This window comes from Sus scrofa, chromosome 9 (genome assembly GCF_054392235.1).
Source record: "Sus scrofa isolate SSC_HxYL_T2T_F1_AM1 chromosome 9, Sscrofa_HxYL_maternal_Yorkshire_Landrace_v2.0, whole genome shotgun sequence".
Classification (NCBI taxonomy): Eukaryota; Metazoa; Chordata; class Mammalia; order Artiodactyla; family Suidae; genus Sus; species Sus scrofa.
In genome coordinates, this window is record NC_139391.1 from 144075479 (window position 1) to 144098274 (window position 22796).

The 22796-nt window shown below is 50.9% G+C and overlaps 1 protein-coding gene across 1 annotated transcript in view; it reads left to right on the plus strand.

Moving 5' to 3' along the window:
• Positions 1 to 16946: 16946 nt before the first annotated feature.
• EGFR (epidermal growth factor receptor) overlaps positions 16947 to 22796 on the plus strand; it is a gene marked incomplete at its 5' end in the record, with an annotated part of 172523 nt that continues 166673 nt past the window's right edge. Inside the window, 1 exon segment of the mRNA NM_214007.1 lies at positions 16947 to 17148. Coding sequence (NP_999172.1) covers positions 17061 to 17148 — 88 coding nt within the window.

Sequence of the window (22796 nt, forward strand, 5' to 3'; positions counted from 1 at the left end):
AGGCTGTAGCTCCGATCCCACCCCTAGCCTGGGAACCTCCACATGCCACAGGTGCAGCCCTAAAAAGACAAAAAACCTAAAAGATAAAGAGAAAATTCATATTTCTTTGCAGGTGTAATGATTTGTGCATTGATAGTGCAGAGGCAGCCGTACGATTGCTTCACAGCAGCCCGGTCTGTACATCACCTAACGAGTTGCTCTGCAGTGTTTACGGCGTGTACCGTTTCACAGTCATATTCATCGTACGGTACTGGAGACACTGTGATTGCTTAAAACTACCTGTGATGTTAGGTGATTCATGGTTTCTCCAATTAGGAGGGAGAGTGGCATCTTGAACAGAATGCAATCCTTTGAAAGCAAAGGTACAGAAGTGTAAGGCGTCGCACATTCCTAATCTTACACCCGAGTAACTGCCTCACGCCTCAGAATAGGCTCTGCCCTGCAGTTCAAGTCTCACGCACGATGCTTTCCAGGCTGGATACTCACTCCTGTGATAACTGACGGCAGGAACGTCTTATGCAGAGTTCCCGGAGGGGCTCGGGGGAGACGAATCCGACATACTGTCCATGAGGACACGGGTTTGATTCCTGGCCTCACTCAGTGGGTTCAGGATCTGGTGTTGCCGTGACTTGTGGTGTAGCTCGCAGATGTGGCTGAGATCAGCGTTGCTGTGGCGGTGGTGTAGGGCCGGTGGCTATAGCTCTGATTCTACCCCTATAGCCCAGGAACTTCCATATGCCACGCGGGTGCAGCCCTAAAACAAACAAAAACGAAAAAACCCCAAATTGTCACACAAAGATACTGACATCAACAACAGATGAATTTATTAACTGTAAGATACGACGATTGTTTACAGTTCGTTAGGCGGAGGTGGGTCACCCTACAGTCTCCATCCTCATCCTCCTCAGATTGAGTTGGCTGCGGAGGGGACTCGCTGTCCTGGGGATGGGGCAGCAGAGGTGGAGGAGGCGGAGGGGAGGCAGCAGAGACAGGTGCATTTGATGTAACTTTACAGAAATACGTGGTAATTTCTGTCTGACATGCTTGCTTCTTTTTTCTCTAAAAATGCCTCTGTGCAGTACTCACCCTTCTTTCACCATTTGCTTTAGTCTCGGTGCCCATATCTTAGAGAGTCCGAGTCATGAAAGAAGTTAAAAGCAGTCTTGAGTCATCAGGACCCTTCTGCCAGGTGAAGTCAACTTGTTTCCTGGCTCCGCTTCTTCGTCTTGCTCTTCATCGTCCAGCCCTGCTGGGGTTGGGCTCTTCTCCATCACGTCATCTTCTGCTGATTCCTCCCATGTGGCGCCTCTTCTAGAATTTCTCCAGGATTCATGTCCTTTAACTGCCTCCATCCCCACCCCCAGACCTGATCATTTTGCCTGGCTCACAGGTTTTCACAATTTCCTTGATTGGTTCTGTCCTAAGTCACAACTTCTGGACACAGTTTTCTCCAGCAGGAATTTATTACTTGAGGCGTGATGGAGTCTGTGGCTTTTTCTAGAACACCGATGTGACCCTTCCAGATCTTGGTGGTGGCCGTCGGGGCCCCTCCCAGAGCCCTGATGGATGATGCTCTCCCTAGAGCCAAGGGTAGCGAATGAGCCCTAAGGCTTCTGTCCTCCTGACCTGGATGCTGACTTAGAGATGTACGGTTTGGAGCAGTGCCCTTGATGTTGGTCTCATGGACCTCTGGGTGGTCAGAGACATTGTCCAGTATTAAAAGAGCTTTAAAAGACAGTTTGTTACTGGCAAGGTACTTTGTGACTTCAGAGTCAAAGCACCAAGGGACCATCCAGAAAAAGTGTTCTCACCGTCCAGGCCTTCTCATTGTACAGTCACAAGACTGGCAGCTCGAGCTGACCTTTCCTTTCAAGGCTCGGGGTTAGCAGATCTATAGACGAGGGCAGTTCTGATCGTAAGCCCGACTGCCTTTGCACAAAACCGAAGAGTCAGCCTGTCCTTCCCTACCTTAAATGCTGGTGCTTGCTTCTCTTTCTTATCAGCAAATGTCCTTTGTGATATTGTTTTTTCAGAATAGGGCATCTTCATCTGCATTAAAAAGCAGTTCAGGCAGACATCCTTTCTCCTTGATGCTCTGACGGGCACCTGAGAACTCACGTGCTGCCTCTTGGTCATCAGATGCTATGTCTCCGGTTATCTTGGCATTTTTAAAGCCAAACTTCTTTCTTAAATTAACAAGCCGTTCTTTACTGGCAGTAAATCCTCCAGCTTCAGATTTTTTGCCTTCCTTTTGCTTTAAGTTGTCATATGGTGACTTCCCTTTTTCTAGAATAATGGTAGAGTCTATAGGTATGCTTTTCTCTTTTTTTAATTTTTTGGCCATGCCAGTGGCATGTGGAAGTTTCAGGGCCAGGGATCGAACCCACACTGCAGCAGGGTAGGTCCTTAACCACTAGGCCACCAGGGAACTCCAGGAATGTTTTTCTTGTAGCAATCCTGCATCCACATAAAACCTGCATTTTCAATACCAGATACAAAGGTATTTCATAAAAAGTGCAGGGATTTTGAGCCTGCTGGAGTAATAGAAGTGACATCTTCACAAATTTCCCTTTTTTTTTTGTTTGTTTACAATGGGTTCGTTTATCTTGACATGATGGCAAGGGCAGCTGCAGATGTCAATCTATGGTCCATATTGGAGTTCCCCTTGTGGTGCAGCAGAAATGAATCTGATGAGTAACCATGAAGTTGTGGGTTCGATCCCTGGCCTCACTCAGTGGGTTAAGGATCCCTCATTGCTGTGAGCTGTGGGGTGGGTTGCAGACACAGCTTGGATCCTACATTGCTATGGCTGTGGTGCAGACTGGTAGCTGTAGCTCCAATTTGACCCCTAGCCTGGGAACTTCCATATGCCACAGGTGCGGCCCTAAAAAGCAATAAATAAATAAATAAATAAATAAGCAATCTTAAAAAAAATCTATAGTCATATCAAGCGATTAAACTCTTTTCTGACTCTGCTCGTTAGGAGACCTTCTAGCATCACTGGTGACAATTTGTGGGCCCCATGGTGTCATTCCAGGTTCACAGTATCGCATTAAACATGATGAAAAATCCAGGAGAACCAAGAGAGATCTTTTTTTACTGAGATACACACCTTACTGCAGAGACAACTGCTCAGTCAGAGCTGATGGGCATCGGAGGGTGTCCAGCCGACACGTCTCGCTTAGTAGCCGTGGGGGCTGCCAAGTTACTAGCCCAGTGCACTGCGTGCTGCAGCTAATCTCGGGCAGTTTTGATTTAATTCTGCATCTTTACCTTGGTTTGCATTTCCCTCCACTGCAAATGGCACCATGTACAGTCTGTAAGTGTTTGCATACTTTGTGTCAAACTTTAACTTCTCATAATAGATTCATTTACATTTCACAGTGGTATATGATAGGCTAGTAGCTACATATATTTTGTGCATTCATAGATTCCTAACTTTTTCTTAATTTTTTTTTTTTTTGTCTTTTTGCCATTTTTCTTGGGCCACTCCCACAGCATATGGAGGTTCCCAGGCTAGGGGTCTAATCGGAGCTATAGCTGCCGGCCTACGCCAGAGCCACAGCATCGTGGGATCCGAGCCGCGTCTGCGACCTACACCACAGCTCACAGCAATGCCGGATCCTTAACCCACTGAGCAAGGGCAGGGATTGAACCCGCAACCTCATGGTTCCTAGTCGGATTCGTTAACCACTGCACACGACGGGAACTCCACTTTTTCTTAATTTTTAAAGAAATTTTTCTAGGCTACGTGGTTTGTCCACAAGTTTTTTCAAAGTGTTGTAAATTTCAAAATATTTTTGCAAAGTTTATTGAAAAAAAATTCACTTATAAGTGGGCCCACAAACTTCAAACCTGTGTTGTTCAAAGATCAAGTGTATTTCACATTGTATAATTCCTTTTGAAATCTAGACTCCTGCTGAACTTCTAGAAAATGCAAAGTAGTCTGTCTGTCACAACCCAAGGCAGACCAGCAGTTGTGTGGGAAAAGGAGCAGAAGACAGGGTTTGCAGAGCAGCACGAGAACCCTTCGGGATGATGAAACTGTCTGCATCTCGACCCCACTGAACCGTCCACTCTTTCTTTTCTCTTTTTTTTTTTTTTTTGTCTTTTTGCCTTTTCTTGGGCCGCTCCTGTGGTATATGGAGGTTCCCAGGCTAGGGGTCTAATCGGAGCTGTAGCCATTGGCCTACGCCAGAGCCACAGCAACGTGGGATCCGAGCTGCATCTGTGACCCACACCACAGCTCACAGCAACGCTGGATCCTTAACCCACTGAGCGAGGCCAGGGATCGAACATGCAACCTCATCATTCCTAGTCGGATTCGTTAACCACTGCGCCACGACAGGAACTCCTGAACCGTCCACTCTTAACAGATGCCATTTATTATATGTAGGCAGATCTCAATCAGGTTGATAATACTTTTTTAATTGGCAAATGACTTAACACAGGTACTTCGCAAATGGCCAACAAATACATAAAAAACGCTCAATACCATTAGACAGTAGAGAAACGCCAACTTAAACCACAAAAAACTCTACTGTGTGCATTTCATTGCATGTAAATTATACTTCAATTTTTTAAAGTGCTAATCTTAAAAAGAGAATAAAAGTAAATTTTGCTTTAAAAATCGGAAATAAAACACTCAGGAAATTCCCATTGTGGCTCAGCAGAAACGAATCCGACTAGCATCCTTGAGGGTGAAGGTTCAATCCATGGCCTCCCTCAGTGGGTTAAGGATCCAGAGTTGCCCTGAGCTGTGCTGTAGGTCACAGACATGGCTGGGATCTGGTGTTGCTGCGGCTGTGGTGATTCGACCCTTAGCCTGGGAACCTCCATGTGCCACGGGTACAGCCCCAAAAAGACAAAAAAAAAAAAAAAAAAAAAAAAGAAAAAAAAGAAAGAAAGAAAACATGCAGAAATCCCACTTGCAAATGTGCAAAATCAGTGCTATGGGTTATTCATGGTTTGGACACACCCTACATGTCCCTCAATAGGGAAGGAGGTAAATAAATTACAGCACATTTACAAAAGGAGGTGCTCCAGAGGGCAAGAAAGAGCCAGAGCTGTTAAACACTGAAGTGGAATTAGTTCCAGAATCATGTAGCGCTGTTTTTTATATTTGCTCTTTTTTCTTGCCACGCCCCAGCATGTGGATGCTCCCGGGCCAGGGATCGAACCCAAACCAAAGCAGTGACTTGAGCCATTGCAGTGTCAACGTCAGATCCTTAACCCACTGCACCACAAGGGAACTCCTACATGTGCTTTTTAAGCACTGAAGGAACACCTTGTATTGAGAACATTGGAGGACGCCCCTCAGAGGAAAAGCCCTGACTGGGGGCATGGGGATGGGACAGAAGCTTTTCACTCTACACATTTCTAACCCTATTTAATTTTGAGTCTACTAAGCACTCAAAGTTTAAATTACGTTTACCAAATAAAATAAGTGGACAAAACAGCTCATCACATCTCTTAATACCTAAGGGTATCAAAAGCCAGGGCCTCTCCTCAAGGGTATTTGGAATTTTCACCTTCCAACGAGTCCAAAATAGAGCTCCCCTCCCTTTTCCTCCCCTTCCCCTTCCCTCCCCTCCTCCTCCCCTTCTCCCCCCTTCCTCCCCTCTCCCCTCTTCCCCCCCTGCTACTTCTCCTCCCTCCTCCTCCCTCCCGGCTCCTCCTGGCTCTGCTTGGACACCTGCTCTCCCCAGACCTAGTGCATCCACTGTCCACTCCCTTCTGCCGTTGCCTGAAGGAGTAGAGGGCCCCTCCCCCTGCCCTTCCCTCTCAGAGACATTCCGTTCCCAGCGCCTCTACACAGACTGTGGTGTCTGCCTAGGAAATACATGGGGGAAAAAGCGACATCTTAAGTGGAAAACCCTAAGTTTTCTGAATGTGAACACTTAATACTATAAGGAGGTGGAGAAAGTATGTTAAAGATGTCAATATTTCTTACATTTTCCTATAAATGAAACAAAATTCCAACTAAAATCCCACTGCAGTCAGACTCCTCCCCCACCATCCAGTGAAACTTCCAAGAAGGACACCAACGACATTCCTGGGCGGATTCCTCGATGGATCTGCACTTTCTGACTTGCAGCTGGTGGATCCCTCCTCTTTGAAGCCTGCGGTCTCCTGGGCTTCTCCCTTCTTATGGCCTTCACATTCAAGGCCCCCAGGGCTCAGGACTCTAATCCCCTCTCTTTGCCTTTTATATTCTCTTCCAGTCCCTCTGGGACCTTATGCAAACTCTAGACCCTGCGTCTCATCTGTGCCCTGAGGATCACATTTGTTATCTCCTGCCAGGACTTCTCTCAAACCCATATCCAACTACTCCAGTCTCCCACTTTAAAGTCTAAAAAGGTCTCCAACACAGCGAGTCCAAAGTCAGACTCCAGCTTTCCCTCCCCAAACTCCCTTCCCTCTCCATTGCTCATCTCTGTGAACAGTACCATTGTTGCCAGAATTCGGCTTCTGTCCACCAGTGCCAAATAGAAACATGGAGACAGAGTTTTGGGCAAAGGAGGAAAAAAATAGCTTCATTGCTTTGCCAAGCAAAGGCCACAGCAGGCTAATGCCCTAAAGACTGCACCCTCCTTTTGGGAGAAAACTGGAAGTAGCTTCATCATCTGGGAGTAGAAAACAGCGTGACAGATAAGCATCGGGGTAGATGCGAGCTGAGCTCGTGTTTTTCTGCGAAGTTGGTGTTTAGTGGCCCTAGGGCTGGTTCCAGGGGGCCTTCTCTCAGGTTTTCTTTTGTGGGGGGGGGTTCATTTCTGCAGAAAAGCTCGAAGGCATGGTTCTGTGTGTCCCCTGAGGAGGATCCAGGACCTGCCCTGAGGCTGCTTTATTGTCTCTTGGCTGCTCCTCCCTGGTCTCTGCATCCCCTCCCTTCCCTGATTAGCACCTGTTTGAACCTGCCCTTTGGACCTCAGGGAAGGTCGTGGAGGCTGAAGCGTTGTCCCTAAAAACATTAAATGGGGACAAAGAAAGGCTTATGCCCAGGAGCCCTCATGGCCCTGCTGAGTTTTGTCATCAGCCCCCTGAAGTCATCCTCGGCTCAGTTCTCCCATTCCCAGTTTCATTTGTAAGACATGTCAGCTCTTGCTGACTGCTTCTCCTCGAACTCAAGGGCTCCCTTAGTGAGCAGCACCCCCCCACACACACACCATCTCATTCAAGTGCATGAACTTCCTGCTCCTTCATTTTTCTGCAGAGTGCTTCTCACGTCTATGTTACTGGCAGTTTTCCACCCACTAGGGTATGTGCTGGGCGCTGTCCTAACTATCTGAGGACTGAACAGTAAGCGGTGCCCAGCACACAGAAGTCTCTCAACAAAGTGCATATGCCTCCAAGTATGATGACCGAGGGGCTGGCTGCACAAACCAGACCACCTCACAGTCAGCCGGGAGTAGCTGGAGGCCGGCTTCCACTCACTTTGCTGCTTAACTCCAAACAAGATGTGGAAATGAGGGCAAAGGTCAAGCCTCCCTAGTTCCAGGTCCCACACAGGTGTCAGAGGTGACAGATCATTGGGCTGTTTTGGGAGGTGAGGGGAAGAGCTAGAGAGAAAAGACTTGGCGACTTTGTGTAGAAACTTCCTTGGAGCAGGCAGAGCCTGCTCCACCCGTCCTGACTTAACCGGGCAGAGCAGAGGCAGACCCGGCTTCAGCCTCAGGCCCCGTTGCCTACCCGGCATCCTCCCCAGGAACCCTGCAGGCTTCGAGCAGCTGGAACTTGCCAGGAAGCCGAGGGTCTGCATTTTCAAGCATATTTGAAGCCCCGAGAGCACCTTAGGTTCGGGGGAGGAGGTCCATTCCTGATCGGACAGGTCCGTGCATGCTAACGCCGCGGAATTGACCTTACTCTTCATCTAGAACTTGGGGTTCCTACTCCAGTAACGACACTGCCAGCTGACCTGCCTAGGGCGGGCAGTGTGGGAGCCACAGGGATCAGGTGACAAGGAGCAGGTGAGCGCTTTTCCTCTCCCCACCTTCAGCGCCGCGATGCCCGTCTCCTCCGGCCGTGCGCATCCCTGCGAGGGAGGTCCAGGCTTGGCCGAGGAACAGTCCCTTCAGGGGGCCTGTGCTGGCGGTGAGAGACCACCATGTGGCACTTCCTCCAAGACTTGGCAGGACTCTGTCCAAGAGACCAGGTCTGTCCAGCCAGACTTCTCGCAGAATTAGTTAAATTCGGGGGCCAAGAAGCACACTGGTGCCCCCCTGAGCGCCCGCCCCCGGTGACGGAACGAGGAGGGTACTTCGCAGGCTTCGGAGGCCCTCGAGGCCGGGGCAGGCCGCCTGGGGCCAGGCGAGCCCCGGGAAGGAGCGCGCTGACCCGCGGCCGAGCTTAGCTTCGCGGGCGGCGCGGGGAGACCAGGTGCGAAAACGCGCGTGGCGGGAGGAGAGGCTCGGGTGCGGCGCCGAGGAGCCGCGACTTCGACGGCTGCAACGGGATGCTCCGTGCGACTCCGTCCTTCCCAGCTGCGCCCGGGGAGAGCCTGAGCCCGCCCCTTCTCCGTGGCAGGTGCCGGGCTTGAGGCCTCGCAAGAAATCGGGCTCACTGTGGGAAGAAAAAACTGGAGAAACATCCCCACAGGTCAGAAAAGAAGGGATCAGAAAAGCAGCCCGTGTCCCCTCCCTCGCTGCCGAAATCAGGGAACCCCCGAAACTCCCGCCGGTCCTGCTTCCAGTCCCTCATTTCAAAGTGAAAGGGTTTTTTGTTTCCTTTTGTTTTCAAAGCGCACAAAAGTTCGGGAAGGGGAGCAAACTAGTTAAAAAAAAAAAAAAAAAAAAAAAGGCAATTACTAAGGATCCTGAAGATCGAAGTCACGAAGGGCCCAGCTCCTCGTCCCGGCCCAACCCGCGGAGAGCGCCTTCCGCAGCTCCTCCCGCGGGCTCCTAACTCCCGAGGCGGCGCGGGCTCCGGCCGCTCCGCGGGTCTGCAGCCGAGCGCCCGCCGCGCCGCCACCGCGACGAAGGAAGCCGGGCGCGGGCACCGGGGATGGGAGGCGCGGGGAGCCCGGCGCGGCGGGGCCCCGCGCACCTGCGGACTCGGCCGAGCGCGCCGGGCGCCAGCTCCGTGGTCATTGCCCATTTCCCCCTGCAGCTGCTGCAACAAACAGCAGTTCCTTTGAAGGCGAGGAAAAACGCTGGCCTTCCAAGTTCGCGATTAGAACTCTCGGGGGGCGGGGGAACCATTGTTGCTAACTTGTGCCTTAGGGAGGCTGAAGGGGTCTTTGAAAAAATTTTAATGACCGATTCTCTGTTTACATTGTTTAAGTGACCATGCAGACTGGCTAAAGGATCAATCTACCCGGCTGCGCACAACCCCGGCGGAGTTCAGAGCTGAGCCAAGGCACTGGGTTTGTTTATTGCTCTGGCTGCATATTAAGGAAGGCTTAGAAAATCTCCAGGGAAAAGAAAGAATGTTATATGTACAAGCCATAGCTCTGAAAAGCTCACACAGGCAGTAGTTTTTACAGGTTGCTACGCGCTAGTGCTTCACCTACATTATTTCAAGTTATACCAATCCTATGTGGGGAGCATTAATGACAAATTACAAGGACAAAAATTAAACTTTTGGTTGGAAGGATTGAAAAAATAAAACGTGCTCAAAGTCACATGTAGTTAGTGGCAATTTTTAGATCCCTGTTCCTTTGGTTACTCCACGCTCCCCCATCTCTGCGTGTGTGTTTATATGTATAATACGCATGTGTCAGTGCTTATATCAAATATAAAATAAATAATATATTCACAAATACATCATTTAAACTGGGGGCTGAAGACCTTCTTGTATAAATTAAAGAACACCAGGGTATCACAGAGTAAGAAACAACCTGAATATCCAGGGAGGCTAACAAAGGCCTGTCTCTCTCCTACTCTCCCTGTCCATCACCTGCTGAAGATGTTACCTGCTGAAGGGTCTCCTGTCTGCCGTGGTCTGTGGTCCTCATGTTCTCTGGACCATTACTAACCAAGCTAGAGGGAAGGGTGTCCTGGGCAAGTGTGCTCCACTTCTGCCCCGAAGTGACCTGAATCCCTCCATTGAGTCGCAAGGCTCAGTTCCTGGGGACAGGTGACGGCCAGACCCTGAGCCACAAGCTGCACACACTTCCCCACTGGGCTACAATGCACTGGTCTCAAGGGAGACTGCTGAGGAGGAAAGGTGGCAGGCACTTGCCAGGTGATCTTACCATGTGACAAAACTAAATGCCACCATCAGAACAACTCATAATCTCCAGGGACACACTAATGTCCCCAAAGGCAGTCATCGAGACTTCTAGTTATGTTTGACATTTATTTTTATGGCAGAATAGTAAAACATCCTGTTTCTTGGTGGCATTGAGAAATCAGTGAAATTGGTGAATAAGAAAGGGTAGAAAGGTTCCTATTTCTACACACACACACACTCCTGGTCAACTAGGCTACCCCGCACAGGCTGACGGTGAGTTCCGTGAGGGCAGGAGCTGGTAGCTGACCTCTGTCCCAGCCACTTTGGACTCGATAAGTGAGTACTGAGTAAATGCCACTTGTTCCAATTCTGAATTTTAATAAATTTGCTAACAACCCTGGAAACTCCTGTGTATTTTATTTTATTAACAAAATATTATTTATCATTCCTTTCTCCCTGAGACAATTCATTTGGACAAGGTGCTCCTATAGGTGTCACCAATACAATGTCAGGACCCCATCTCCGATGTCACCTGATGTCTAAGTTTCAACCTCTGGCTTACTTGTGGCTCAGTTCTACAAAATTCACAAGTGCAAGAATTTCTAATTTTCCATTCAATTGCAGAAATAGGAAAGCAATTTACTTGGGATTTCTCTAGCCTTGTTAATCTCTCTCTCTCTCTCTCTTTTTTTTCCCTTTTTCTTTTTGGATCCTTAACCCACCGTGCTGTGCTAGGGAATCAAACCTGCGTCCTGGCACTGCAGAGATGCCACTGATTCCATTGTACCACAGCCGGAGCTACCCTTGTTAGTCATTTTTAATCTATAATAGTCTTCCTCCAGATATGCCACCATCTAAAAATGCCACTTTAAATCTAACTTCTGGGGACTTCCTTAAAAGTCACCTCTTTCCTTTTAAAGTATCTCTGTTACTTAAAGACAACAATCTTTCCCCCTTGCTTTATATTTATTTATTTATTAACTTGTTCATTTTAGGGCTGCTCCTGCGGCACATGGAAGTTCCCAGGCTAGGGTCTAATCTGAGCTACAGCTGCCGACCTACACCACAGCTCACAGCAACACCTGATCCTTTACCCACTGAGAGAGGCCAGGGATGACACCCACATACTCATGGATACTGGTCGGGTTCTTAACCCACTGGGCCACAACGGGAACTCCCTATATTTATTTTTATTGAGGTATTGTTGCTTTACAATATTGTGCTACTATCAGGTGTATAGCAAAATGATTCAGTTATATAAATATCTCTTCTCTTTCAGATGCTTTTCCCTTAGAGGTTGTTGCAAAGTATTGAGTAGAGTTCCCTGTGCTATGGAGTTCCCTGTCGCTCATCTATTTTAAAGGTAGTAGCATGTGTCTGTTGATTCCAGCCTCCTAATCTATCCGTACCGCCCCACACACCCTTACTAACCATAAATTTGTTTTCGTGTCTGCAAATGAAGATGGCAATCTTAAGGCACTAGTTTTCTCAGCCATTTTAACTCTTTTCACCCGTGTCAATTTGCTTAAAAAGGTGGGAAAATCTCCAGGAAAACATGAGAGAACACTTTAAGATTTCCCCAAATTTCTCCGCATCCATATGATTTGTGAAGAAAAAGAAACGGACACCATTCCATCTCTTTAGTCTCTTTAGCTATTTCCTACAAAAGCACACACTCAATCATTTAATTACAGATTATTTTAGACAAAGGAGTCAGATGAAACTTGCTGGCCTCCTGCCCCTGGTTCATCCAGCACCAGCTTGCGGTCTCCCCTCAGTCTCAGCGACGGAAAGGGGCTGCCTTCTTTCTCCACTCTGCAAAAGGGCTGCATTTCTCCCTAGCAGTTTTTAATCGGTTGAATTAAATTCTGTGCCTAAGAATGTCAACTCTAATAATGACAGTGTATAAACCTGAGCGGTGACACACATCTGTCCTTTCACCTTGTTCCATATTTGAAATACACTCATTCAAAGTGAGGTCTATTCTGCAATCTCTCAGCAAAGGCCTGTGCACACCCAGGAAATGAGCCAGAGTGAGCTGAACAGAGAGAAAGGAGGATGGAGGAGGAGAGAGGAAGCCAAGCTGAGAACCACACCTCAAAAGTGGCAGTGCCACAACTGGATCAGGGAGGGCGAGGCTGCAGGTGCTGGCGCCTAAGGCAGCCACGCAGGCCCCGGGCCGGTGGGCTTGGCGAGGTCAGCATGAGCTGGACTCCCAGGGTCCTTTCCGAAGGGGACAGGCATCACGGCCGGAGGTCAGCTGGCTCAAAAGCAGACCTGCTTGGCCTGCACGAGCCCTTTTATCAAAAGAAACACAAAATCTTCACTTTAAATGTGAAATCTCCTGACTTTTAAATGTTAGTATAATTCGATTAAAAGAACTATTAAGTGGGCCCCACAACACTGCATCGGCATCCCGCACTTGGTCTGCAGGCCACCAGTCCAACCTCCAGGCTGGTGTTTCCAGTTATAACCATTCCTGGAAACAAGTAGCGACACCTTGGCCAACGCATTTGGTGTCAGCTTTAAACCTTCACAGGGGCAAAGCAGTGTACAAAGTCCAGAATCTTCCTACAAGATCCATGTGCAAGGTCATTAGCAAACATCTCAACACCGCCAACCCCGCGTCCACAAACTCAATCCTTTTGGAGCACCCACCACCCTCCAGCCTGGAGTTAATGAAGGTCACTGATGACAGTGGACGCCAGTGAGAACACTGATGACCAGCGACAGCCTCAGCACAGCAGCCCCGAGACAGAAGCTGCTTCTTCCTATTCTGCCAGCGATGGGCCTTAACGCAGAGCCAAGTTCAAATAACTCGACTTCGGAGAGGAAACCAGGCGATCCTCCCAGCAGCACCCCCAGGATCCTGGGAGGCGGGGGCTTTGAGGTCATTGACCCTCACCTTTCAGAAGCAGGTGATGCTGCTTGCAGTGCACATTGTAAAGGCCCAAAAGGTCAGACATTTGAAAAATGAGTCTCCCTCCGTCTTCGGACCCCCAGCCACCTAGTTCTTCTCCCCAGTGGCAATTCTTGGGTCTTAAAATGTACCTTTAGAAGAGCTATTGAGCTCATGTACATTGAAATGGAAACCTGTTTTAGAAATGCATGTTCAGGAGTTCCTGTTGTGGCTCAGTGGTTAATGAATCCGACTAGGAACCCTGAGGTTGCGGGTTCAATCCCCGGCCTTGCTCAGTGGCTTGGGGATCCAGCGTTGCCGTGAGCTGTGGTGTAGGTTGCAGACGTGGCTTGGATCCCACATTGCTGTGGCTGTGGTGTAGGCTGGTGGCTGCAGCTCTGATTAGACCCCTAGCCTGGGAGCCTACATGTGCTGCAGGAGCAGCTCTAAAAAAGACAAAAAAAAAAAAGAAAGAAAGAAATTCATGTTCAGAGTTCCCATTGTGGCGCAGTGGTGACGAGCCCGACTAGTGTCCATGAGGACTGGGGTTCGATCCCTGGCCACACTCAGTGGGTTAAGGAGCTGGCGTTGCTGTGAGCTGTGCTGTAAGTCAAAGATGTGTCTAGGATCCCATGCTGCTGTGGTTGTGGCGTAGGGCGGCATCGGTAGCTCTGGTTTGACCCCTAGACTGGGAACTTCCATATGCTGCGGGCGCTGCCATAAAAAAAAGAAAGAAAGAAAGAAAAGAAAAAAGAAAAAAAGAAATGCATGTTCTCATAGAATTTCAGGTTTGGAAGGGATCTAGTCTAGCCCTTAACTTACAGGCTGCCTGAGCACTGCCTCTGCCTGCAAATCTAAGGATGGAAAACATTCCTCTCCGAGGTCGCTCATCCCACTCTTAGATAACTCCAGTAGGTCATAAAAGGTAATTTTTTAAATTCTGAAAACTGCCATTCCGGTGTTTTTCCTCTTCAACACTGGCTTTGACCTCAAAGGGCAGAGAAACAGGTGGTCAGATGCCTTTTGCCTAAAATGGAACTTAAAATATTTGCAGCCCTCCTATCCTCACCCAGCCCAGTAACTCCAGCTTCTCCCCTCTTCCACAGGCGTGTGGTTTCAGGGGATTCGCTGCCATGCTCCTTCTAGAAGGGATTAAACTCTTATTTAAAATACTCAGAAACCTCTTCAAAGAGAACTCCTTATCAAAGGAGGGGAAAAAAGATTCCTATTTGTAGCTGGCAAAGTAATGAACAGCCTGTGTTATGAAAATGGATAGCTCACAGGAGATTTACCGTGGGAAATCCTAGAGTCTCAGTACATACTTGGTGTGCATGGATGCTTTACTGGGAGTTTTTTGGCTAAGTGAAAATTTTGGTTGTAAATTCTCCAAAAAGTTTCCAAGACATTCTGAAATAGAATCTGGGAGCCTGAAGTCTCCATGTGCCTCAGGCTTAGAAAAGTTGAAATACGAGAGAGCTGAAGCACACAGCCAGGGTCTGGGTTTCCGGCTGGCCTCAGGACTAGCAAGGATGCTTTGGGGCTTTGGGCAAGTTATTTATTTAACCTTCCTCAGCCACAGCATCATCTTGCAGACAAAAGCACAACCTAGCTCATGGGTGGTCAGGTAAGTTAATTTCTGATCAGTACAGTGGAGTCAGGGCTGCTGCTGGGGGTGGTGCTGGTGGTAGCTTTTGCCTGGGATATGGCCCAGGAGGGGACCTGGGATCACTTTCTGCAGAGGCTGGTTGCCTGGACCTCCTCTGTGCAGGGTCCGGTCTGGGCAGAGCTCTGCTCTCTCAAGAGGATGCCATTTCTGCCAGCTCAGCCACACGGCTTTTACTTAACAAGCAACGCATTTATGAGTACACTCTGCTACCTGTCAAGGAGCATAAAGTCATCCTGAATGTCACCTCTCCCATCACAAGCTCCACAAGTTTGAGGAGCAACTCAATATTCACATGCACGTCCCAGGAAGATGCTGAGTGGGCCTGTTCCTCTCCAGTCACTGGGCCCAGTCTCGTACTGGCTTGTGTGCCTGGAGTGTCACACTGCCTCCTCAAATAATAGTTTACAGGGAGCTCTGCTTCTTGAGACGCTATCAGGTCACAGGACGGCCATTGTACCAGGACGGCACCATGACGGCTGTTGATTACAAAGAAGTGGTTCGTGAGAACCCTAAAGTCTTTCTTTTTTTTTTTTTTTTTTTTTCCCACACTACTGGCATATGGAAGTTCCCAGGCCAGGGGTTGAACCCCAGCCACAGCACACACTCAGCTGCCACAGAGACACTGTAGGATTCTTAACCCACTTCCCCACAGCAGGAACTCCAGAACCCTGAAGGCTTTACACACTGACTTCTTTTGTGGGACTCATGGGAGAAATTCTTATGCATGCTTAAAAAGTCACTGTAGCTTCAGTAGCTTGGTGTTTTAACACACGGACAGTTCGATTTGTGCTACCACACAAATGTTTCCTTTATAAAGGCTTAGGACCCCATCTGTGGCCCTTGTTGGGTAAATGTGTGGAACTCCTGTGAGCAGATGAGCTACAAGACACACCCTGGCTGCGTCCTCTGCCCACTGCTGTCACTTTGGTGCCCTTCTCTAGCAGGTGGCGCTTTTCTTTACAGACCATTTCTGCCTTCGTTTGAAGAGCGTGGAGGGACCAAAGCCATGGCCTGCAGAACCTACAAAGCCTTCTTCATCCTTAAATGGATGAAGGGACTTCCTTAAAACAAAGAAACAAACACAAATGATTCTCATCTTAAAGTTCCACGGACCCAATGCTCGGTAAGGAAAGATGCAAAGCTTTGCTCCCCCACATGTAGGAAAGGCCCTGCTTTAGCTCCACTTACTGCAGGTTTATGATTCCTGCTTAAAAGGTGGGGCCAACCAGAGCTGAAGGCCCGCGAGAAGTCACAATGGGTCTTGTGGGAGAGGGAGTCGGCTGTAGACAGGCAGAAGACATCTGTCCTGAAGGAGGAGGAGGAGTAGGGCAGGGCGGGCTTTGCTGGAAGCATTTAGCTAAAACCTTCCTGCAGCCCGAGAAAGCCGGCTTTCTTCTGGCCGAATCCTGAGTAGGTTTCCCCGGCTTTTCTCCTGTCAGAGTTGCAGCGTGGTTGTCTTCAGGCAGGGGGGCCCACAGCTAGTGTGTGTGCTAAGCCTTTATTCTAAGTGCTTGACTTTTTTGAAGTGATTTCCTGCAATCATTCGTCTTTCAAGTACTGCTCGCTGGTGCACGGCCCATGAAATGCTGCGGGCTCCTTTGGTGCCTATGCATTCACTCAACAAACATTTCCCCAAGGCCAGAATCTGTGCTAGAGGTGGGAGTCCTTATTTCAGATGATTTCAAGGGTGCTTGACGGGACCTGAAGGACCCTGGGACTTGAGTGCATCTTAGAGGCCAGGGGGCGCCTCTGCCGCCAGGCCAGCCTCTGACCCGCCCTGGGATCCCGAGGTGCTCAGAGAAGTTGGGGCCACAATTAAACAGTGGTCTCCCCCGCTGGGCCAGCATCCGGCCTTGGGCAGAAGGCTCGGTCTGCTCCGCGCCGGGACACGTCTGCTCTGCAACTTGGAGGACGGCGGAGGGGAATGGGCAACCCGGGGGCAAAGGTGGCTCCAGGAAGGTCAGGTCGCCAGCAGCAGGCAAGTGGGCGAGGACCTGCCCTGCCGGCGGGGCAGCGCGGGGCAGTCCTCCCGGGGCTCGGCTCCGCAGCCCGCTCCCGCGCGGCGCTCCTCCCGCTGTCGCCTCCTCCGCCCCGCGCGCCGCCCGCCCCTCCTCCCGGTCCCTCCTCCTCGAGCCCGGCCTCCCCGCGCCCCCGCCCCCGCCCCCGCGAGCCAGACGTCCGGGCGGCCGGCGCAGCGCGCAGCCTCCGCCCCGGCTCGGAGCTCACGCCCGCGGCCCCGCGCGATCCCCGTCCGCTCCGGCCGCCGAGCCCGCGCCCCGCGCCCCGGCCATCGCTGCGTCCCGACCGAGCGCCGAGCCCCGCGCGATGCGACGCTCCTGGGCGGGCGGCGCCGCGCTCCTGGCGCTGCTGGCCGCGCACTTCCAGGCGAGTCCGGCGCTGGAGGAGAAGAAAGGTAGGGGCGACCGCGCCGCCGTCCCGCCCGTCCTCAGGCGGCCGCGCAGCCTCGGGCGCGGCGGGCCGAGGAGCCCGAGCGCCGCTTCCCTTCCGCCCTCCCGGCCCCCGCGGGGTGGACGCCCCGGCGAGCGCGTCCCCGCACGTGCGCCCGCGGTGCGCCGGGCTGGGGGGCGGCGCAGGCGGGACGCGGGGCCCGTGCCCGGACCCCGGGACCCGAGCGGCCCTCCGCGCCCGGCCCCGCACCCGCGCCCCACGCCGGAGCCAGCTCCCCGACCCCTCTCCTGGCGCGGCCTTGACCCAGAGGCTCGAGAGCTCGTTCCGGGCACTGGCCACCTGCGCTTCGGGACCGGGAGGCCCGAGGTCCTCCGGCCCCACCGCCCCTCCGCGTCCCGCAGCGCCTCCCGCCGTCCGCATCCCTCGGGCGGCGAGTAGCCACTTCCCGGGACTCCCGAGATTTGTCCCCTCTTGCAGCCCTTGGGCGGCGTGTCCGCGCTTCGCAGTGGAAGGGACGGGGCGGTGGGAGCGGCCGCGGCAGGAGGGCCAGTTCTGGGGCGAACGGTCCAGGGGCGGGACGCATCCGGGCCGGCCGGGTCCCCACAGTTTCAAAATATGGCTCACAGCAAGCGTTCCTCCTCAAAATCTAGAGATTTCTCTCTCTGGGATGTGTCTTTTAGCTTTTTGAAGAATTTGACATCAGGCCAACCAAAATATTAAACTTTAAAAAAAAAAAAAACCGGATTGATGTCCGTGGTTCACGTGGGCCAAATGTCCAGACCAAACATGAGCGAGTCTGGCTTCGTGACTACCGACCATAAACCCACTTGACATGAGAAACATGCCTGAGAAGGTTTAATTGCACAATTTCAGACTCAAGCAGCCGGGGTTCCAAGAGTCAGGTCTGTACTTGCTGTTGATGTCACTGGCACAGCGAGACAGGGTTTGGTGCTGAGTGCGATGGTGGGGGGAGCAGTAAGTCCTAAAGCAGTGCACCCCAAACTTGGCTGCAAATTAGAATCGGTTGGGATTTAAAACGAAACAAGACACCTTGTCTGGCTCCCACCCCCAGACTGCCTAATTTCACTGGTCTGGGATGAGACTGAGGCATCTGGATTTTGAAAAGCTCCTCAGGTGCTTCTGCTGGGCAGCCAGGCGTGGATCTCACTGGCCATGGAGGTGAAATCCCTGAAGTGATTACCTGCAAGGGTCAAAAGCTCTTTCAGAACCACTGGAGTTTTAACAACCTTGCAAAATATGGGAAAGAGGAGGTGAGGGATGGTATGAGTGACCAGGCATATGCCTCTTTTCACTGAAAGCGTCTCCTGACGGGTCTCGAGGCCCTGCTGCTCCCTGCTGTGAGCCCAAGGCTGTGGTCCTGCTCCTGAGATAGTTGACCGCAGGGTCCTTTGAGCAGCAGGGGCCCTGCTGCTCCCTGCTGTGAGCCCCAGGCTGTTGGGGGTGGGGGCATCCTTATTTTAAATTAAAGTGTTGGAGCATCTCCAAAGCACCACCTTTCTCCAGAAGAGCCCGCAGCTCTCCGCTGGTACCCCTTTGAACACTGCTGTTACCGCTTGGAGATTTGTTTCTAAGAAAAATATAAATACCACTTAATTTGCCTGTTAATCCCGTATTTGTTTAAAACAGAATGCTCCTGAATAGAATAGTGGGATTAGATGAACAAATGTCATTGGGCTAAAGTAAATAAGATGACCAAGTAGGGCAAAATATTAACCCAAAGTGTGAAAGACCCATGTCAGTCACATTTGGTCAGCTTTGTTCTAGAGAATTTACTCATTTTAGAGAGATCTGTTTGGTTCTAAGATGTAGTGTCTTTGTTCTCACTGCACTTGGTCCTGCCAGACGCTGTTTTAAGTTTCCTTTGAGTCCTCACAAACCATACGAGGTGGGTCCTCTCTAGTCTGTGGGGAAACCCAGGTCTGGGAAGTAAAGCGACTTTTCCAAGGCCAGCAAGAGGCAGAACCCGGATTCACACTCAGGCCTCTGGCCTCCCAGAGGCTCCCCTGCCACCTGACTGCGATGCCTTGTGGGTTCTGATCTCTGGAGCCCTGCCGTGTGTGTGTGTGTGTGTGTGTGTGTGTGTGTGTGTGTGTGTGTGTGTGTGTGTGTGTGTGAGAGAGAGAGAGAGAGAGTGAGTGTATGTGTCGGGGGTGGGGGGAGATGGGGATGCCGCCCTCCTGCCGTTGGGACCCCTCTCCTGGCACTTGGGAGGCGCCTGTGGAGGAGCTCAGTCACAGCGAGGAGCTGGGAGACGCTGGGGGGGTGTTGAGCAAGCCCCTCGCTCTAGCAAAGCTGAGGGTGAAGGTGCTGCTGCGGCAGTGACCTTGGGTGGGATTCCACCTGGGCAGGCCCTCCTTTTAGGACATCCGTGTGCCGTGGGTCTGGGCTGTGTTGAAGAGGACCTGCTCGGGGGCTTTGAATGGTATCCAGAGAGAACCCTCCTTCCTCTGAGAAGCCCGGACCTGAGGACGCCCATCAGGACAGGCCGGGAGCCCAGGGGCCCGGGGCCGGGCTCTTGCTTGGTATGATGTGGACGCGTCCCTCGCCAGCTCTGGGTCCTTATTTCTCAATTCAGTGGCTATTTACTGAGTGCAGGGCATGTGCCAGGCATCGAGGGTTAAGAGGGCAGGGTAACCTTAATGGGTTCTACTGTTGCTTCCAGAGGGGATCTTAACCCACTGATGAAGTGGTGGGAAACTCTTTCCCTGATCTGAACAGGAGACCAGCGTCGATGGGTCCGTCCCCACCCACAGCTGTGGAGCTGCATCCAGCGGGACCGGCCAAGAGCTCCTGTGGGCTTTGGACTCCCGTCTCAGGCCCTTTTGTTTAGTTTCATCGTCCATAAATTCTCAAACACTTATCCTGAGGTTTGAAGAAGCCGATTGCCAAAATCCTTCGTGCTTTGTAATCAGACTTGGCCCACCTGACGGCACTCATAGATTTTAAAATGATTTTAGAGGTGCTGTCAGTAAAGAGGAAGGAGGAGTCTGCCCTGTTTAGAAAGAAACTACTCTCCGTCTGTCCTCTGATCCGGGTTCCAGGACCAGGAGCCTGTATCTGAAGCTTTTTCGACAGGAGTGGCAGCCAACCCTGCTGTTAAGGAGATGGCCGTGGGAGTTTGAGAGAAGCCGTAGCCCCGCTGGTGTCCCCACCCTGATGTGGCGCAGGATCGGAATGTGGGGGACACGCAGCTTGTCAAAGGACACCCAGGAACACGTCTGGCCTCACTTTGTGCTTTGCACGTGTGTGTTGTAATTCGCATGTGGTGGAAATGGGCTCATTTACAGTTTGGTTTTACGAATAGGGATGTGTTTTGAGAAAAGGCCGGCATTTCAGAACGTGGCTCTCTCATCCATGCACTGTCTCCTTTCAGACATAATTTAAAAACTAGATTCTGCTCCTCAGATCTCTGCTGAACGAAGTCCAGTGTGTGTTCTCTTGTCACTTACAGACATTAGAAATTATGATGAGAAAGGGTTTGGGCCTCTGTTAATTATTCCTGTTTTATTTTTGAGCCATCAGCGCGTACAGAGTAGAACTTACATCTGAGCGGGTTCTTGTTGGTCTTTCCTGTGAGAGTTTTCTGCCTGTACCTTCTCTTTCATCTCCCCTCTAAAACGTTGTCTTCTCTAAGAAAATTCCAGCAGTTGTCTCTTTGCACAACATGTAAGGATAGTCTGCCACCCAGCCCGCGGGTGTAGGCAGGTGAGCTTGACTTTGGGCGAGGATCCAGGCTTTGAGACTTAGGTCAAATAACCGGTTTGACTGAAATTTTCACTTTTTCAGAGTCATCAGGTCCAACTTCCTGCACGCTTAGATAAAGTCACCTAGAAAGTTCCCTGAACCAGCTGGAGCTGGCGAGCAGTGGCAGCTTGTTTACTTAGCTCCGTTAGAAGCTAAGTGCTGGACTTGCCGTGGAAGACACTGACGTATAATATCACATGCCTGACCCTGTTGACCAAGCATCTGTGCCTATGCTTAAAATAAGTCTTACTCCTACCAAACCTCAGCAGTTTGCTTGAGAAAGTAGAATGTGAAAGCTTGTGTGTGGGGTCGAGTTTCTTTGTTTGCTCCACAGGGTACCGCGTTTTGGTGGACTGTCGTGGAACGGTGGAGAGTCTAGAAATCTTTTCTGAAGACATCCGGAATGTGCCGTTAACATGAGTCTCAGATTGCTCTTAGGGGCTGAGGGCCGCGCGAACAAGCCTTGTGCGCGGTCCTCGATACACCCACAATTGCGCCTGTTAGGAGGGGCCCGCAAACATGGTCATGGTTTAGTGTAAATAATTACATAAATTAACCACTCCGGTTCTCCCTTTGAGTATAAGGACAAGTACCACTATGTATTACATCTGTGGCTTTTATTTTTGTTTGTTTGTTTATGTTCAAGCCACGGTGAGTGATTTGCACTGCCCCACCCACATTTTGAGCCCTAGGAATGAATCCGACTTGATGCTTGCCTTTAAGTATCTAGAAGTTGAGCAGGGGAAGAGAAAGCTATGGATAACAAGTGGGAAGACGTCACAGAAGCGATGATGGGATTCTGTGCAGGATAAGGAAGTCCTCTGGTATGAGTCCTGGCTCTGAATTCTGACTGGAGAGGGGCCAGGTATAGCCCCACAAGGAAGGGGTTTCTCATTTGAGCCTGCAGAGACCTGTGGCTGTGTCCCTGGGCAGGACGATGTGACGGGCGTTGCAAGACAAGTGCCCACCATAGCCAGTTGTGCAGTGCGCTGGTTATTTAGGGTGATGGGCAGAGGAGGGGCGGTGGGGGCCTGCAGTTCAGAGAGAGCACTGTGTGGAGGGAGGGTCGTTAGGGCGTTTCAGGCCAGGAACCAGTGTGATGTGTTTGGTAGTTTGGCAAGATGACTGTGGCACCGTGTGGGGAGTGGACTCCGGAGGCCGTGACGGACGGAGGAGACCGGTGACTGCTGCAGGCGAGCTGACGAGCGGGAGCGGTGAGGGTGCAGAACAAGCGACTCGGCAGCTCTGGAGGCAGAACTGATTGATAACCGTGTGCGTAAGAGATGGGATCAGTCTCAGGAGGACACGTTGGCCTCTGGCTTGAAAACCCGGACACCTGCGAATCCAGCTCGGAGGCTGCAGGTGCTCCCATGGGAGAGAGTCAGTGGAGGGATTTCAGTGCTCAGATGGAAGAGGCCAGGAGGCAGCATAACTTCCAGGTCTGCAGCAGGGGCACAGTGTGGCCTGGAATTGCTGTTTGATGAGACATTTCAATAGTGGGTGAGGTCCTTGGCCTTAGAACAAACTTGCCCCAGCCTGTTTCATGCTGTCACCATCCATATGGGCCTGGCCAGGTTCTGGATCACCAGCTGCTTTTCAGACTAGGCTGCTGTGGTTCTCAGCCTAATCCGGAGCGGCTGTAAGCAACTGGTGAGTGCTGTGTTGTGCTCATACGTGCGCTGGGAGTCTGATTTGTATATCAATGGGAATCCCCCATTTCTTATTTAAGGCAACATCAGATTCTTTGGTTTCATATATTAGTGACTGAGCCAAGAAGACTAAGAGGTTTAAAACAAAAACAAAAACAACCCCCTCCCCCGCAAAAGCAGCCTTTGAACTTTGAACATTCCTTAGAATCACCGAGGAGCTTCTGAAACGAGGCTGCCC